The 19,173-nt window shown below is 42.0% G+C and overlaps 1 protein-coding gene across 50 annotated transcripts; it reads left to right on the top strand.

The window, feature by feature from the left end:
* Nucleotides 1–587: 587 nt before the first annotated feature.
* On the top strand, nucleotides 588–18,727 carry LOC118382147 (mucin-5AC-like). Of its 50 annotated transcripts, none has more exons than XM_052459226.1 (14): nucleotides 588–693; nucleotides 4,866–4,907; nucleotides 5,917–6,553; nucleotides 6,596–7,591; nucleotides 7,721–7,782; nucleotides 7,867–8,015; nucleotides 8,170–8,337; nucleotides 14,426–14,823; nucleotides 15,100–15,164; nucleotides 15,243–15,427; nucleotides 16,033–16,238; nucleotides 16,368–16,429; nucleotides 16,519–16,667; nucleotides 17,148–18,727. In XM_052459226.1, the coding sequence occupies exons 7-14, from the start codon at nucleotides 8,265–8,267 to the stop codon at nucleotides 17,237–17,239; spliced, it is 1,230 nt and encodes a 409-aa protein (XP_052315186.1). In that variant the 5' UTR covers nucleotides 588–693; nucleotides 4,866–4,907; nucleotides 5,917–6,553; nucleotides 6,596–7,591; nucleotides 7,721–7,782; nucleotides 7,867–8,015; nucleotides 8,170–8,264; the 3' UTR covers nucleotides 17,240–18,727. The 50 variants fall into 50 exon arrangements, 42 of the variants coding, with proteins under 42 accessions (XP_052315186.1, XP_052315163.1, XP_052315165.1 ...); XM_052459203.1 differs by lacking the exon at nucleotides 588–693 and adding an exon at nucleotides 1,015–1,029 and having other exon boundaries at nucleotides 5,833–6,553; XM_052459205.1 differs by lacking the exon at nucleotides 588–693 and adding an exon at nucleotides 1,140–1,155 and having other exon boundaries at nucleotides 5,833–6,553.
* Nucleotides 18,728–19,173: the final 446 nt, after the last annotated feature.

The raw sequence follows: 19,173 nt of genomic DNA, 5'->3' as shown, positions 1-19,173 counted from the left end.
TTGATGTGTCGATAGTAACTAGTGAACCCACTACAACCATCACTGATACATCAACAACAACTGGTGAACCCACTCCGACCATCATTGATGTGTTGACAACAACTGGTGAACCCACAACAACAGTCACTGATGTGTCGACAACAACTGGTGAACCCACTACAACCATCACTGATACATCAACAACAACTGGTGAACCCACTACAACCATCATTGATGTGTCGATAGTAACTGGTGAACCCACTACAACCATCACTGATACATCAACAACAACTGGTGAACCCACTCCAACCATCATTGATGTGTCGATAGTAACTGGTGAACCCACTACAACCATCACTGATACATCAACAACAACTGGTGAACCCACTCCAACCATCATTGATGTGTCGATAGTAACTGGTGAACCCACTACAACCATCACTGATACATCAACACCAACTGGTGAACCCACTCCAACCATCATTGATGTGTCGATAGTAACTGGTGAACCCACTACAACCATCACTGATACATCAACAACAACTGGTGAACCCACTACAACCATCACTGATACATCAACACCAACTGGTGAACCCACTCCAACCATCATTGATGTGTCGATAGCAACTGGTGAACCCACTACAACCATCACTGATACATCAACAACAACTGGTGAACCCACTACAACCATCACTGATACATCAACAACAACTGGTGAACCCACTACAACCATCACTGATACATCAACACCAACTGGTGAACCCACTCCAACCATCATTGATGTGTCGATAGCAACTGGTGAACCCACTACAACCATCACTGATACATCAACAACAACTGGTGAACCCACTACAACCATCATTGATGTGTCGATAGTAACTGGTGAACCCACTACAACCATCATTGATGTGTCGATAGTAACTGGTGAACCCACTACAACCATCACTGATACATCAACAACAACTGGTGAACCCACTCCAACCATCATTGATGTGTCGATAGTAACTAGTGAACCCACTACAACCATCACTGATACATCAACACCAACTGGTGAACCCACTCCAACCATCACTGATGTGTCGATAGTAACTAGTGAACCTACTACAACCATCACTGATACATCAACAACAACTGGTGAACCCACTACAACCATCACTGATACATCAACAACAACTGGTGAACCCACTACAACTGACACTGGTGTGTTGACAACAACTGGTGAACTCACTACAACTGACACTGGTGTGTTGACAACAACTGGTGAACCCACTACAACTGACACTGGTGTGTTGACAACAACTGGTGAACCCACAACAACAGTCACTGTTGTGTCAACAACAACTGGTGAACCCACTCCAACCATCATTGGTGTGTCAACAACAACTGGTGAACCCACAACAACAGTCACTGCTGTGTCGACAACAACTGGTGACCCCACCACAACCATCACTGAGTCAACAAAAACAACTGGTGAACCCACTACAACTGTTACTGGGGCATCAACAACAACAACTGGTGAACCCACTACAACTGACACTGGTGTGTTGACAACAACTGGTGAACCCACTACAACTGACACTGGTGTGTTGACAACAACTGGTGAACCCACTACAACTGACACTGGTGTGTTGACAACAACTGGTGAACTCACTACAACTGACACTGGTGTGTTGACAACAACTGGTGAACCCACTACAACTGACACTGGTGTGTTGACAACAACTGGTGAACTCACTACAACTGACACTGGTGTGTTGACAACAACTGGTGAACCCACTACAACTGACACTGGTGTGTTGACAACAACTGGTGAACCCACTACAATATTCACTAGTGTGTTGACAAAAATGGTTACAGCGTCACCCACTACATCCGTCACTGGTACATCAGCAACAACGGCTACAGCTGCACCCACAACAACCGTCACTGGTACATCAGCAACAACGGCTACAGCTGCACCCACAACAACCGTCACTGGTACATCAGCAACAACGGCTACAGCTGCACCCACAACAACCGTCACTGGTACATCAGCAACAACGGCTACAGCTGCACCCACAACAACCGTCACTAGTGCATCAAATGTCACCACAACGACAACGGCTACTCCTGTCATCACTACTGCTATCGTCACGACAACTGCAACTACCGCTGTTGCAATCACTAGGTTCCTGTGGTGTTCAGGTCCAGAGGAGAGACATTTACCTCTGATCTATCAAACCCATCATCTCAGGCCTTTCAAACAAGAGCATTACTGATTATAACTCAGGTGAGCCTCCTAAAAGAATTAAGATGTGAATGTCCAAACGAGAGGGGTAGAATATAGTCACATAGTCAGCTTTTAATCAACAGGAAGTTGTTTGTTTAAACTTCATCTGTTTCTTGTTTTGTCTTCCAGCTTGAACCTTTCTATCGATCGGCTTTCACCTCTTTCAACAGTTTGACTGTAACAGAATTCAGGTGATTTTTTTGCATTACATGTTGTATGTTGATTGAAATTGATCTCACTTTCTATCTAACATGTTATCTCTCATTTGTTCCCAGCTCTGGATCCATCATCAATACTGTAAATGTAGCATTCAGCTCCCCCTCGGTCCCTAATATCACAGAGATTGGTACTGTTTTGATAAATGCTGCTCAAAACATCACAGCTTTGGAAATTGACCCCAACTCAGTGACGGTCAACAACACAGGTAAACACATGTATTTATTATATCCTATTATTTGGTAAATTAACAGTTTGTACGCCATGCATTTTGTACACCATTGTATCATGTGTCATTACATTACAGGGCAACAAACACTCGTCATATTTTCATTTGATCGTGTTTCCTTTTTCTGTTACAGCTGCAGCCACAAAAACTCTTACCAGTGCAATAACAACGAGTGGCTTATCGACAAGAACTGGTGAACCCACTACATCCGTCACCAGTGTGTCGACAATGAGTGGAGCATCAACAACTGCTGTTACAGTCGAACCCGCTGCAACTGTCATTGATGCACCGACAACAACAGGTGAACCCACTACAACCATAACTGATTCATCAACAATAACTTCTGAACCCACTACAACCATCACTGATTCATCAACAACAACAGATGAACCCACTACAACCATAACTGATTCATCAACAACAACTGGTGAACCCACTACAACCATCACTGATACATCAACAACAACTGGTGAACCCACTACAACCATCAACGGTGCATCACCAACTATTGTTAAAGCCACAGCCACTACAACCATCACCGAGTTATCAAAAACAACTGGTGAACCAAATAAAATGGTCATTGATGCAATGACAAAACTGGTGAACCGCTACAGCCGTCACCGATTCAACGACAACAACTGGTGAACATACTAAAACCACCACTGAGTCAACAAAAACAACTGGTGAACATACTAAAACCACCACTGATTCAACGACAACTGGTGAACCCACTAAAACCACTGAGTCAACGACAACAACTGGTGAACATACTAAAACCACCACTGAGTCATCAACAACAACTGGTGAACCCACTAAAACCACCACTGATTCAACGACAACTGGTGAACTCACTAAAACCACTGAGTCAACGACAACAACTGGTGAACATACTAAAACCACCACTGAGTCAACAACAACAACTGGTGAACCCACTAAAACCACTGAGTCAACAAAAACAACCGGTGAACCAACTAAAACCACTGAGTCAACGACAACAACTGGTGAACATACTAAAACCACTGAGTCAACAAAAACAACCGGTGAACCCACTAAAAATGTCACTGTTCCATCCAGAACAACTGGTGAACCCATTACAATCGTTTTTGCGTCATCCAGAACCACTGGTGAAAATACTACAACCGTCAATGATTCACCAAAAACAACGAGTGAACCCACAACAAGTGTCACTGATGCAACAACTACTGCCAGTGAAACCGCTAAAACCATCACTGGTGTTGTCGACAAAAACAGATGCAGCTGCAACTGTCATTGATGCACCGAGAACAACTGGTCAACCCACTACAACCATCATTGATGTGTTGACAACAACTGGTGAACCCACGACAACCATCACTGATACATCAACACCAACTGGTGAACCCACTCCAACCATCATTGATGTGCCGATAGTAACTGGTGACCCCACTACAACCATCACTGATACATCAACAACAACTGGTGAACCCACTACAACCATCACTGATACATCAACACCAACTGGTGAACCCACTACAACCATCACTGATACATCAACAACAACTGGTGAACCCACTACAACCATCACTGATACATCAACAACAACTGGTGAACCCACTCCAGCCATCACTGATACATCAACAACAACTGGTGAACCCACTCCAACCATCATTGATGTGTCGATAGTAACTGGTGAACCCACTACAACCATCACTGATACATCAACAACAACTGGTGAACCCACTACAACCATCACTGATACATCAACAACAACTGGTGAACCCACTACAACCATCACTGATACATCAACAACAACTGGTGAACCCACTACAACCATCACTGATACATCAACAACAACTGGTGAACCCACTCCAGCCATCACTGATACATCAACAACAACTGGTGAACCCACTCCAACCATCATTGATGTGTCAATAGTAACTGGTGAACCCACTACAACCATCACTGATACATCAACAACAACTGGTGAACCCACTACAACCATCATTGATGTGTCGACAACAACTGGTGAACCCACTACAACCATCACTGATACATCAACACCAACTGGTGAACCCACTACAACCATCACTGATGTGTCGATAGTAACTGGTGAACCCACTCCAACCATCATTGATACATCAACACCAACAGGTGAACCCACTCCAACCATCACTGATACATCAACACCAACAGGTGAACCCACTCCAACCATCATTGATGTGTCGATAGTAACTGGTGAACCCACTACAACCATCACTGATACATCAACACCAACTGGTGAACCCACTACAACCATCATTGATGTGTCGATAGTAACTAGTGAACCCACTACAACCATCATTGATGTGTCGATAGTAACTGGTGAACCCACTACAACCATCACTGATACATCAACAACAACTGGTGAACCCACTACAACCATCACTGATACATCAACAACAACTGGTGAACCCACTACAACCATCATTGATGTGTCGACAACAACTGGTGAACCCACTACAACCATCACTGATACATCAACACCAACTGGTGAACCCACTCCAACCATCATTGATGTGTCGATAGTAACTGGTGAACCCACTACAACCATCACTGATACATCAACACCAACTGGTGAACCCACTACAACCATCACTGATACATCAACACCAACTGGTGAACCCACTCAACCATCATTGATGTGTCGATAGTAACAGGTGAACCCACTACAACCATCACTGATACATCAACAACAACTGGTGAACCCACTACAACCATCACTGATACATCAACACCAACTGGTGAACCCACTCAACCATCATTGATGTGTCGATAGTAACTGGTGAACCCACTACAACCATCACTGATACATCAACACCAACTGGTGAACCCACTACAACCATCATTGATACATCAACAACAACTGGTGAACCCACTACAACCATCATTGATGTGTTGACAACAACTGGTGAACCCACTACAACCATCACTGATACATCAACAACAACTGGTGAACCCACTACAACCATCATTGATGTGTCGATAGTAACTGGTGAACCCACTACAACCATCACTGATACATCAACAACAACTGGTGAACCCACTACAACTGTTACTGGGGCATCAACAACAACAACTGGTGAACCCACTACAACCATAACTGATACATCAACAACAACAGGTGAACCCACTACAACCATCACTGATACATCAACAACAACTGGTGAACCCACTACAACCATCACTGATACATCAACAACAACAGGTGAACCCACTACAACCATCACTGATACATCAACACCAACTGGTGAACCCACTCCAACCATCATTGATGTGTCGACAACAACTGGTGAACCCACAACAACAGTCACTGTTGTGTCAACAACAACTGGTGAACCCACTCCAACCATCATTGGTGTGTCAACAACAACTGGTGAACCCACAACAACAGTCACTGCTGTGTCGACAACAACTGGTGACCCCACCACAACCATCACTGATACATCAACAACAACTGGTGAACCCACTACAACCATCACTGAGTCAACAAAAACAACTGGTGAACCCACCACAACCATCACTGAGTCAACAAAAACAACTGGTGAACCCACCACAACCATCACTGATACATCAACAACAACTGGTGAACCCACTACAACTGTTACTGGGGCATCAACAACAACAACTGGTGAACCCACTACAACTGTCACTCGTGGGTCGAAAACAACTTCTGAACCCACTATAACCGTAACTGATTCATCAACTACAGCTGAGTCAACAAAAACAACTGGTGAACCCACTACAACTGACACTGGTGTGTTGACAACAACTGGTGAACCCACTACAACTGACACTGGTGTGTTGACAACAACTGGTGAACTCACTACAACTGACACTGGTGTGTTGACAACAACTGGTGAACCCACTACAACTGACACTGGTAGGTTGACAACAACTGGTGAACCCACTACAACTGACACTAGTGTGTTGACAACAACTGGTGAACCCACTACAATATTCACTAGTGTGTTGACAAAAATGGTTACAGCGTCACCCACTACATCCGTCACTGGTACATCAGCAACAATGGCTACAGCTGCACCCGCAACAACCGTCACTGGTACATCAGCAACAACGGCTACAGCTGCACCCACAACAACCGTCACTGGTACATCAGCAACAATGGCTACAGCTGCACCCGCAACAACCGTCACTAGTACATCAGCAACAACGGCTACAGCTGCACCCACAACAACCGTCACTGGTACATCAGCAACAACGGCTACAGCTGCACCCACAACAACCGTCACTGGTACATCAGCAACAACGGCTACAGCTGCACCCACAACAACCGTCACTGGTACATCAGCAACAAAGGCTACAGCTGCACCCACAACAACCGTCACTGGTACATCAGCAACAATGGCTACAGCTGCACCCACAACAACCGTCACTGGTACATCAGCAACAATGGCTACAGCTGCACCCACAACAACCGTCACTGGTACATCCGAAACAACGGCTACAGCTGCACCCACAACAACCGTCACTGGTACATCAGCAACAATGGCTACAGCTGCACCCGCAACAACCGTCACTGGTACATCAGCAACAACGGCTACAGCTGCACCCACAACAACCGTCACTGGTACATCAGCAACAATGGCTACAGCTGCACCCACAACAACCGTCACTGGTACATCAGCAACAACGGCTACAGCTGCACCCACAACAACCGTCACTAGTGCATCAAATGTCACCACAACGACAACGGCTACTCCTGTCATCACTACTGCTATCGTCACGACAACTGCAACTACCGCTGTTGCAATCACTAGGTTCCTGTGGTGTTCAGGTCCAGAGGAGAGACATTTACCTCTGATCTATCAAACCCATCATCTCAGGCCTTTCAAACAAGAGCATTACTGATTATAACTCAGGTGAGCCTCCTAAAAGAATTAAGATGTGAATGTCCAAACGAGAGGGGTAGAATATAGTCACATAGTCAGCTTTTAATCAACAGGAAGTTGTTTGTTTAAACTTCATCTGTTTCTTGTTTTGTCTTCCAGCTTGAACCTTTCTATCGATCGGCTTTCACCTCTTTCAACAGTTTGACTGTAACAGAATTCAGGTGATTTTTTTGCATTACATGTTGTATGTTGATTTAAATTCATCTCACTTTCTATCTAACATGTTATCTCTCATTTGTTCCCAGCTCTGGATCCATCATCAATACTGTAAATGTAGCATTCAGCTCCCCCTCGGTCCCTAATATCACAGAGATTGGCACTGTTTTGATAAATGCTGCTCAAAACATCACAGCTTTGGAAATTGACCCCAACTCAGTGACGGTCAACAACACAGGTAAACACATGTATTTATTATATCCTATTATTTGGTAAATGAACAGTTTGTACGCCATGCATTTTGTACACCATTGTATCATGTGTCATTACATTACAGGGCAACAAACAATCGTCATATTTTCATTTGATCGTGTTTCCTTTTTCTGTTACAGCTGCAGCCACAAAAACTCTTACCAGTGCAATAACAACGAGTGGCTTATCGACAAGAACTGGTGAACCCACTACATCCGTCACCAGTGTGTCGACAATGAGTGGAGCATCAACAACTGCTGTTACAGTCGAACCCGCTGCAACTGTCATTGATGCACCGACAACAACAGGTGAACCCACTACAACCATAACTGATTCATCAACAATAACTTCTGAACCCACTACAACCATCACTGATTCATCAACAACAACAGATGAACCCACTACAACCATAACTGATTCATCAACAATAACTTCTGAACCCACTACAACCATCACTGATTCATCAACAACAACAGATGAACCCACTACAACCATAACTGATTCATCAACAATAACTTCTGAACCCACTACAACCATCACTGATTCATCAACAACAACTGGTGAACCCACTGAAACATTGACAATACCTAGTGAATCCACTACAACAGTCAACGGTGTGTCGGTAACAAAGTTTACAGCTGAACCCACTACAAACGTCACTGGAACATCAACAACAACTGGTGAACCTTCTTCAGCCGTTGTTGGTGTGTCGACAACAAGTTACGAATCCACAACAGTTACTGCAGCAACTACTACAACTCTCACCGGTGTGTTGACAACAACTGGTGAACCCACTACAACAATCACTGGGGTGTTGACTACAACTGGTGAACCCACTACAACCGTCACTGGTGTGTTGACAATGAGTGGTGCATCAACATCTACTACTACAGCTGCACCCACTACAACTCTCACTGATTCATCAACAACAATGGTTACAGTGGCACCAACTACAGCCGCCACTGGTGTGTCGACAACAACGGTTACAGTCGCAGCCACTACAACCGTCACTGGTGTGTCGACAACAAGTGATGCACCAACAACTACTGTTACTGCAGCAACTACTACAAGCATCACAGGTGTGTCGACAACAACTGGTGAACCCACGACAACCAAAACTGATTCATCAACAACAAATGGTGAACCCACTACGACCATCACTGTTGTGTCGACAACAACTGCTGAACCCACTACAACCATCACTGGAGTGTCGACAACAACTGCTGAACCCACTACAACCATCACTGGTGTGTCGACAACAAGTGATGCAACAACAGCTACTGTTACTGCAGCACCCACTACAATCGTCATGGGTGTGTTGACGACAACTGGTGAACCCACTACAACCGTCATTGATGCATCGACAACTACTAGTGAACCCACAACAACCGTTACTGGTCCATTGACAACATCTGGTGAACCCACTACAACCATCACTGTTGTGTCGACAATAACTGCTGAACCCACTACGACCATCCCTGTTGTGTCGACAACATCTGCTGAACCCACTACAACCATCACTGGTGTGTCGACAACAACTGCTGAACCCACTACAACCGTCACTGGTGTGTCGACAACAACTGCTGAACCCACTACAACCATCACTGGTGTGTCGACAACAACTGCTGAACCCACTACAACCATCACTGGTGTGTCGACAACAACTGATGCAACAACAGCTACTGTTACTGCAGCACCCACTACAATCGTCATGGGTGTGTTGACGACAACTGGTGAACCCACTACAACCGTCATTGATGCATCGACAACTACTAGTGAACCCACAACAACCGTTACTGGTCCATTGACAACATCTGGTGAACCCACTACAACCATCACTGTTGTGTCGACAACAACTGCTGAACCCACTATGACCATCCCTGTTGTGTCGACAACAACTGCTGAACCCACTACAACCATCACTGGTGTGTCGACAACAAGTGATGCAACAACAGCTACTGTTACTGCAGCACCCACTACAATCGTCATGGGTGTGTTGACGACAACTGGTGAACCCACTACAACCGTCATTGATGCATCGACAACTACTAGTGAACCCACAACAACCGTTACTGGTCCATTGACAACATCTGGTGAACCCACTACAACCATCACTGTTGTGTCGACAACATCTGGTGAACCCACTACAACCATCACTGTTGTGTCGACAACATCTGGTGAACCCACTACCACAATCACTGGTGTGTCGACTGTAACGGTTACAGATATACCCATTACAACCGTAACAGGTGCATTGACAACAGCGATTACAACGGCTCCAAATACATTCATCACTGTTGTGTCGGCATCTACTGGTGAACCCAATTCAACTGTAACTGTTGGGTCAACAACAACTGGAGAACTCCCTTCACCCGTCACTGGTAGGACGACAACAACAACAAATTACGAACATTCCAGTTGTTTTGCCTGCTCTGTAATACACATGTTGTTAATGTGAGTGTTTTATATCAGAATATCACAGTTCTTCTCGTTCTAATGCAGCTAATCCAGTGCATTCGGAAACTATTGAGAACCCTTGAATTTTGCCATATTTTGTTACGTTCCTCATTCTAAAGTTTTTTTCCCCCGTCATCAATCTCCCCAATAATGACAAAGCAAAAACTGTTTTTTAGCAAATGTATAAAAAATTCTCAACTGAAATATTACATTTTTATACCCTAACTATTCAGACCCTTTACTTAGTACTTTGTTGAAGCACCTTTGGCAGTGATTACAGCCTCGAGTCTTCTTGGGTATGATGCTACAAGCTTTGCACACCTGTTTTTGGCGGGTTGTTCCCATTCTTCTCTGCAGATCCTCTCAAGCTCTGTCAGGTTGAATGGGGAATGTCGTTGCACAGCTATTTTAAGGTCTCTCCAAAGATATTCAAAAGGTTCAAGTCAGGGCTATGGATTGGCCACTTTAAGAGACTTGTCAAATCAAATCAAATCAAATGTATTTATATAGCCCTTCGTACATCAGCTGATATCTCAAAGTGCTGTTCAGAAACCCAGCCTAAAACCCCAAACAGCAAGCAATGCAGGTGTAGAAGCACGGTGGCTAGGAAAAACTCCCTAGAAAGGCCAAAACCTAGGAAGAAACCTAGAGAGGAACCAGGCTATGTGGGGTGGCCAGTCCTCTTCTGGCTGTGCCGGGTGGAGATTATAACAGAACATGGCCAAGATGTTCAAATGTTCATAAATGACCAGCATCGTCAAATAATAATAAGGCAGAACAATTGAAACTGGAGCAGCAGCACAGTCAGGTGGACTGGGGACAGCAAGGAGTCATCATGTCAGGTCGTCCTGGGGCACGGTCCTTGGGCTCAGGTCCTCCGAGAGAGAGAAAGAAAGAGAGAATTAGAGAGAGCATATGTGGGGTGGCCAGTCCTCTTCTGGCTGTGCCGGGTGGAGATTATAACAGAACATGGCCAAGATGTTCAAATGTTCATAAATGACCAGCATGGTCAAATAATAGTAAGGCAGAACAGTTGAAACTGGAGCAGCAGCATGGCCAGGTGGACTGGGGACAGCAAGGAGTCATCATGTCAGGTAGTCCTGGGGCATGGTCCTAGGGCTCAGGTAGTTGAAACTGGAGCAGCAGCATGGCCAGGTGGACTGGGGACAGCAAGGAGTTTTGCACACTCTTGGCATTTTCTCAACCAGCTTCACCTGGAATGCTTTTCCAACGGTCTTGAAGGAGTTCCCGTGTATGCTGAGTACTTGTTGGCTGATTTTCCTTCACTCTGTGGTCAGACTCATCCCAAACCATCTCAATTTTGATTGATGTCGGGGGGTTGTGGAGGCCAGGTCATCTGATGCAGCACGCCATTACTCTCCTTCTTGGTACAATAGCCCTTACACAGCCTGGAGGTGTATTGGGTCATTGTCCTGTTGAAAATCAAATGATAGTCCCACTAAGCCCAAACCAGATGGGATGGAGTATCGCTGCAGAATGCTGTGGTAGCCATGCTGGTTAAGTGTGCCTTGAATTCTAAATAAATCACAGACAGTGTCACCAGCAAAGCACACCCACACTGTAACACCTCCTCTTCCGTGCTTTACGGTGGGAAATACACAAGTGGAGATCATCTGTTCACTCACACCGCGTCTCACAAAGACACGGCGGTTGGAACCAAAAATCTCCACTTTGGACTCCAGACCAAAGGACAAATTTCCACCGGTCTAGCGTGCATTGCATGCATTTCTTGGCCCAAGCAAGTCTCTTCTTATTATTGGTGTTCTTTAGTAGTGGTTTCTTTGCAACAATTCAACCATGAAGGCCTGATTCACACAGTCTCCTCTCAACAGTTGATGTTGAGATGTGTCTGTTATTTGAACTCTGTGAAGCACTTATTTGGGCTGCAATTTCTGAGAATGGTAACTCTAATGAACTTATCCTCTGCAGCAGAGGTAATTCTGGGTCTTCCATTCCTGTGGCGGTCCTCATGAGAGCCAGTTTCATCATAGCGCTTGATGGTTTTTGCGACAGCACTTGAAGAAACATTCAAAGTTCTTGAACTGTTCCATATTAACTGACATTCATGTCTTTTAGTAATGATGGACTGTTTGTCTTTGCTTATTTGAGCTGTTCTTTCCAATAATATGGACTTGGTATTGTACCAAGAAGGGCTATCTTCTGAATACTCCCACAACCTTGTCACAATACAACTGATTGGCTCAAATAAATTAAGAACGAAAGAAATTCCACAAATGTAATTTTAAGTATGCATTCCAGATGACTACCTCATGAAGCTGGTTGAGAGAATGTCCAAAGTGTGCAAAGCTGTCATCAAGGCAAAGGATGGCTTTTTGAAGAATCTCAAATATATAATACATTTTGATTTGTTTAACACATTTTTTGTATACTACATGATTCCATGTGTGTTATTTCTGAATAATGACTAAATGAAAACTGTTTTTAGACATTTTGCAAATATATTAGAATAAATAAACAGAAATACCTTGTTTACATAACTATACAGACGCTTTGTTATCCTCTCTAGGGTCCCACCTAGCCAACATCCAGTGAGATTGCAGAGAGACAAATTCAAATACAGAAATACTCATTATAAAAATTCAGAAAAGATACAATTATTTTACATAGGTTAAAATATTAACCTCTTGTGAATCCAACCACGGTGTCAGATTTATAAAATGCTTTATGGTGAAAGCATACGTTACAATTATTTGAGAACATAGCCCAGCAGACAAATCATTACAAACATTACAAAGTAGAGTTACACAAGTCAGAAATAGAGATAAAATTAATCACTTACCTTTGATGATCGTCATATGGTTGCACTCAGAAGACATTAATTTATTCAATAAATGATCCTTTTGTTCGATAGAGTCTCTCTTTATATCTGAAAACCTCCGTTATGTTCGCACATTTTCTTCAGTAATCCACAGGCTCAAACGCTGTCAAAACAGGCAGACAAAAAAAATCAAAATTGCATCCGTAAAGTTCATAGAAACATGTCAAACGATGTTTATATTCAATCCTCAGGTTGTTTTTAGCCTGAATAATCGATAATATTTCAACAGGACAATAACGTTGCCAATATAAAAGGTAAACAAGAAAGGCACTCTCTCGGTCGCGCGCATGAAAAAACTATGTGACACGGCAGGGTCCACTCATTCAGACTGCTTTTACTCCCTCATTTTTCAGAATACAAGCCTGAAACCATTTCTAAAGACTGATGACATCTAGTGGAAGGCATAGGAACGGCAATTTGAGTCCTAAGTCAATGGATACTGTAATGGCATTGAATAGAAAACTACAACAACAACAACAAATCCTACTTCCTGAATGTTATTTTCTCAGGTTTTCGCCTGCCAAATCAGTTCTGTTATACTCACAGACTTTATTTTAACAGTTATGGAAACTTTAGAGTGTGTTCTATCCAATATGCATATCATATCTTCTGGGCCAGAAAAAGGCAGTTTAATTTGGGCACGCTATTCATCCAAAATTCCAAATGCTGCCCCCTACCCTAGAGAAGTTATGAGACTCAAAATCGAGCTTTCTTAAACCCTGTTTTTGCGTTGTCATTATGGCATATTTTGTGAAAATTGATGAGGGGGGAAAAAGTATTTAATCCATTTCAGAATACGGCTGTAATGTAACAAAATCTGGGATAAAGTCAAGGGGTCTGAATTTCCAAATGTACTGTATACTTTAGAAATGTTTTTCAGTTGAAGTGGTTCATGTGAAAAGGTGCAAGAAGACTGTTTACAGGCTGCAGGATGTGCATTACATTAAAGCCCAACATTTAATGATTTAGTTGTCAATATAAGAGCATCATGTTATACTCCCATCTGTTACGCTGACTGTGTTATACTGCCACACAGCCTTAAAGAGATGTGTAAATGTCCTATTTATTTTTGAACTTAGCTGCTCCTGCTACAAGTATTGTTCCTGCTACAACTTCTGTTACTACCACTGTGGCTGGTACTACCACCACAACAACTGGAGAACCTGTCACTGTTCCTGCTACCGTTCCTACAACTAGGCCCACAACTACAACCACCACCTATGTGGCCCCCACAATTACAGTGTCAAGGAAAGCATCACCACTGTCAACAACTACCAGCACAGCTCCAACTACAACAACCAACGCAACAACCACTACTACAACACCTACTACTACAACTAGTACAACAACAACTACAACTGCACATATTAAACCTGTTCCACTGGTGGCTTTCGTCATGCAACAAGTGTTTGTAGAAGCTTTAAATGACCCTCAAAGTACACAATTCCAAGAACTTGCAGTAACTATTACTGCAGTGGTAAGTCCTAGAAATTCAGAGTTTGTTCATATTGGGTGTATGACCATCAATAATGTTTGGCGATTGTTGGAAAATCTATATTTTAAAGTACATATTTTATTTGTTTTAATCAGGCGACAATAAGTCTCCATCACTACAGATCTATTTATATTAATAATAATATACAATGTCTATCTTAAATAACTAGGGCTTAGCTATGTGGATAGGAATATATAGACATGTTTTTGTGTGTGTTAAATCATTCAAATGGTCTCCTGTTTGTACCATTCCTTACAGTTTGATGTGATCTACAAAGCAAAATATGGGATCCTCTTCATCCGGACGATTGTTCTTGGATTCACGTAATATTCCATTATATTCTATTATTTTCTTTTAACCTTTGGCATGCCACTGTTCATGACCTTTTATGACCTTTGCAGACCTATTTTCCATTCCCGTATGGATGCAAAAACAAAGGCAGAGGTCAAACTGGTGTTCAATGAGACCTCCACTCAATCTGTCCCTGAGGTTACTGACATTAGCAATACACTGAAAGAAGCAGTTGCCAATCCAAACATTACCTTTGGCAACCTCTCTGTGGATGTTACCACCATCATTGTTAAAGGTGAGTAAACCAAGTTGGGTGAACGAAAACGATTATACACAGCAATTTCTCCAGTGTTGAATAAAATCAGAGTGTTACATTTAATTCTTACATATATACACGTAGCTCAACTAATAATTTAACTACATTTGGCAGTAGCTTGGTGGTAGTTGCACCGAATTCATATCTAATTAGTGTTTTCAGTAGTTAACTACATTTCTTGCCGTGTAGCTAACTACTGGAACTACACTACTTTTTATGACAAATTGGGGGGAGGGGCAGGGATGTGTCCAAACGTCCAAAAATAAACAAGGTACAAAAAGAAAAAGTAACCCTCAGTCATTCAAAGTGCTGCCAGAACCCTACTCCAGGTTAGTGTTAGAGCCCAGGTACCTGAGAGAATGGAACTGCTGCAGCTAGCTATTTTTGTGAACAATTATTTTATTTATTTTCTATACAAGACAACAAATAAGCAGTACAAGCAATACCTAGTTGGAGCAACCACGCCCCAAAAATATAAATATTTTAAAGAAAAAATTAAGTGAAGAATCAAAAAATCAAACACAGAACAGACAGTGTAAAGCATTAGCTTGTACAGTAACTTTTCTGCTCTTTTGACTTCAAAGTGCCCACCACAAATAGCAACACAACTACAACGGCTACTCCTGTCATCACTACTGCTATCATCACAACTACAACCACTGAAACTACGGTTGTGGCACTCACTAAGGTGACTGTGGTGTTCCGGTCCAGCGGAGAGACATTTACCTCTGACCTATCAAACAAATCTTCTCAGGCCTTTCAAACCCGAGCATTACTGATTAAAACTCAGGTGAGCCTCTTAAAAGAATGAAGATGTGAATGTACTATTGAAAGGGGTAGAATACAGTCACATAGTCAGCTTTTACTCAACAGGAAGTTGTTTGTTTAAACTTCATCTGTTTCTTGTTTTGTCTTCCAGCTTGATCCCTTCTATCGATCAGCTTTCACCTCTTTCAACAGTTTGACTGTGACAGAATTCAGGTGATTTATTTTTTTTGCATTACATTTTGTATGTTGATATAAATTGATCTCACTTTCTATCTAACATCTTATCTCTCATTTGTTCCCAGCTCTGGATCCATCATCAATACTATGAATTTAGCATTCAGATCCTCCTCCGTCCCAAATTCCAGGGAGATTGGCACTGTTTTAATAAATGCCGCCCCAAAAATCACAGCTTTCAACATTGACCCCACCTCATTGAGAGTCAACGACACAGGTTAACATATTTATTTATTTATTTATTTGTATTCTATTATAAGTTAAATAAATATACAGTGGGGCAAAAAAAAGTATTTAGTCAGCCACCAATTGTGCAAGTTCTCCCACTTAAAAAGATGAGAGAGGCCTGTAATTTTCATCATAGGTACACTTCAACTATGACAGACAAAATGAGATAGAAAAATCCAGAAAAACACATTGTTGAATTTTTAATAAATTTATTAGCAAAATATGGTGGAAAATAAGTATTGGTGGCTGACTAAATACTTGTTTGCCCCACTGCATTGTCTAAAAATGTAATTATTGTATTTTCTTCACCATTTTATCATATGCCATTATCTCTACATTAATCAATCATTTATGAGTTGCGTTCCAGTTGTATTTAGCAAATCAGCTGTCTCACTAATCACATTACAGGGCAACAAACACTCTTCCTATTTTCATTTGAGCATGTTTCCCTTTTCTCTTTCCATCCCAGCTGTGACCTCAAGTGGAATAAGCAGCAAGACGAGCCTCTGCACAGCATTCTTTCTGGTGGTTCTGTCGCTGCTACTGTCAAGCCAACATTAGTCTCCGTGGCAACGCCCACTAAAAACACTATTTCACTCACTGGCAAGCAGCAGAACGAAATAGTGTGTGTAGTCATATTTTCACTTTGAGAACTTCCCACACATTCCAACCCCTACCCCAATTCCACCCATGATTTGAATAGTGTCCAAAAATGAAATCAAGTCTTGTAAGCTGACATAAGATACACTATGTGTGGCAGTTGAACACAACGATGTGATATAATTACTGCCTATTCGATCAAAATGTGTAAGTGTATGGGTTTCCGTCATAAGTCGATGTTAGTTCCATGCAATGAAAAATAATGTTTGATTTAATATGTACTTAAGGTTATTTTTGATTCGCTCTGTTGCTGATATGAACTAAAAACATTTAATCACTCTGTTGCTGATATGAACTAAAAACATTTAATCACTCTGTTGCTGATATGAACTAAAACGTTGATTCACTCTGTCGCTGATATGAACTAAAAACATGTAATCACTCTGTCGCTGATATGAACTAAAAGCATGTAATCACTCTGTCGCTGATATGAACTAAAAACATTTAATCACTCTGTTGCTGATATGAACTAAAAACATGTAATCACTCTGTTGCTGATATGAACTAAAAACATTTAATCACTCTGTTGCTGATATGAACTAAAACGTTGATTCACTCTGTTGCTGATATGAACTAAAAACATTTAATCACTCTGTCGCTGATATGAACTAAAACGTTGATTCACTCTGTTGCTGATATGAACTAAAAACATTGAATCACTCTGTTGCTGATATGAACTAAAAACATTTAATCACTCTGTTGCTGATATGAACTAAAACATTGATTCACTCTGTTGCTGATATGAACTAAAAACATGTAATCACTCTGTTGCTGATATGAACTAAAACGTTGATTCACTCTGTTGCTGATATGAACTAAAAACATTTAATCACTCTGTTGCTGATATGAACTAAAAACATTTAATCACTCTGTTGCTGATATGAACTAAAAACATTTAATCACTCTGTTGCTGATATGAACTAAAACGTTGATTCACTCTGTTGCTGATATAAACAAAAACATGTAATCACTCTGTTGCTGATATGAACTAATGAGAGAAATATTTTATTTTCTATTTTGACTTAACCAGTGAAACCTGGATAACTGATTTAAATAAGGCCCTTTTGGAGCAAAATGTTCTACAATTTAAATCAATGTAGTTTTCATTCTGTTAAACACTTAATTATTTCTTCAATGGTCCTTGTGGACTTGAGTCACATTACTTGGAGTCGAGTCAGACTTGAGTCACATTACTTGGAGTCGAGTCAGACTTGAGTCACATTACTTGGAGTCGAGTCAGACTTGAGTTACAAACATGATGACTTGCAACTCGACTTTGACTTTAACACCAATGACTTGTGCCTTGACTTGGACTTGAGCCTTATGACTTGACCTGACTTGATACCCTCCCCAAGCCCAAATATTAAAAATGATGCTGTTAACAAAAAAGTGTTCCCTGTCCTCTTCATTTAACGGATTACAGTTTGAAATCGCACAGCAGCCAATCAAATTGTGCGTGGCAGTGCAGAGGAACGTCGGCGGGTGAATTCAGATGGAGCCCTTGGAACGATGATACCCAAAATTATTATTTTCGTATATAAAGATGACGCTGTATCAACAAAAAACGGATTGCAACATGCGGGAAGTAAATTACAGACGGAGGCGCAACAATTTACAACTTTGTTTGACATTTGAAGCTGCACAAAGAACGGTAAGTAGTGATGTGAAATGTAGAAATGTAGTCTGATAACTTAAATTACACAGTCCTCCTCAGCCCTCCATGGTTTATACATAACCCAAACTCCTCAGCCCTCCATGGTTTATACATAACCCAAACTCCACAGCCCTCCATGGTTTATACATAACCCAAACTCCTCAGCCCTCCATGGTTTATA

This window comes from Oncorhynchus keta, chromosome 13 (assembly GCF_023373465.1).
Source record: "Oncorhynchus keta strain PuntledgeMale-10-30-2019 chromosome 13, Oket_V2, whole genome shotgun sequence".
Taxonomy (NCBI): domain Eukaryota; kingdom Metazoa; phylum Chordata; class Actinopteri; order Salmoniformes; family Salmonidae; genus Oncorhynchus; species Oncorhynchus keta.
This window is presented reverse-complemented; position numbering and strand designations above follow the sequence as displayed.

What these genes read in the sequence shown, in the direction of transcription:
- LOC118382147 (XM_052459193.1), top strand. Translation starts at nt 8,892, where the DNA reads ATGAGTGGTGCATCAACATCTACTACTACAGCTGCACCCACTACAACT. An exon ending in CATTACTGATTAAAACTCAG is followed by an intron (nt 16,239 to 16,367) that starts GTGAGCCTCTTA and finishes TTTGTCTTCCAG; the next exon opens with CTTGATCCCTTCTATCGATC. An exon ending in ATTGAGAGTCAACGACACAG is followed by an intron (nt 16,668 to 17,147) that starts GTTAACATATTT and finishes TTTCCATCCCAG; the next exon opens with CTGTGACCTCAAGTGGAATA.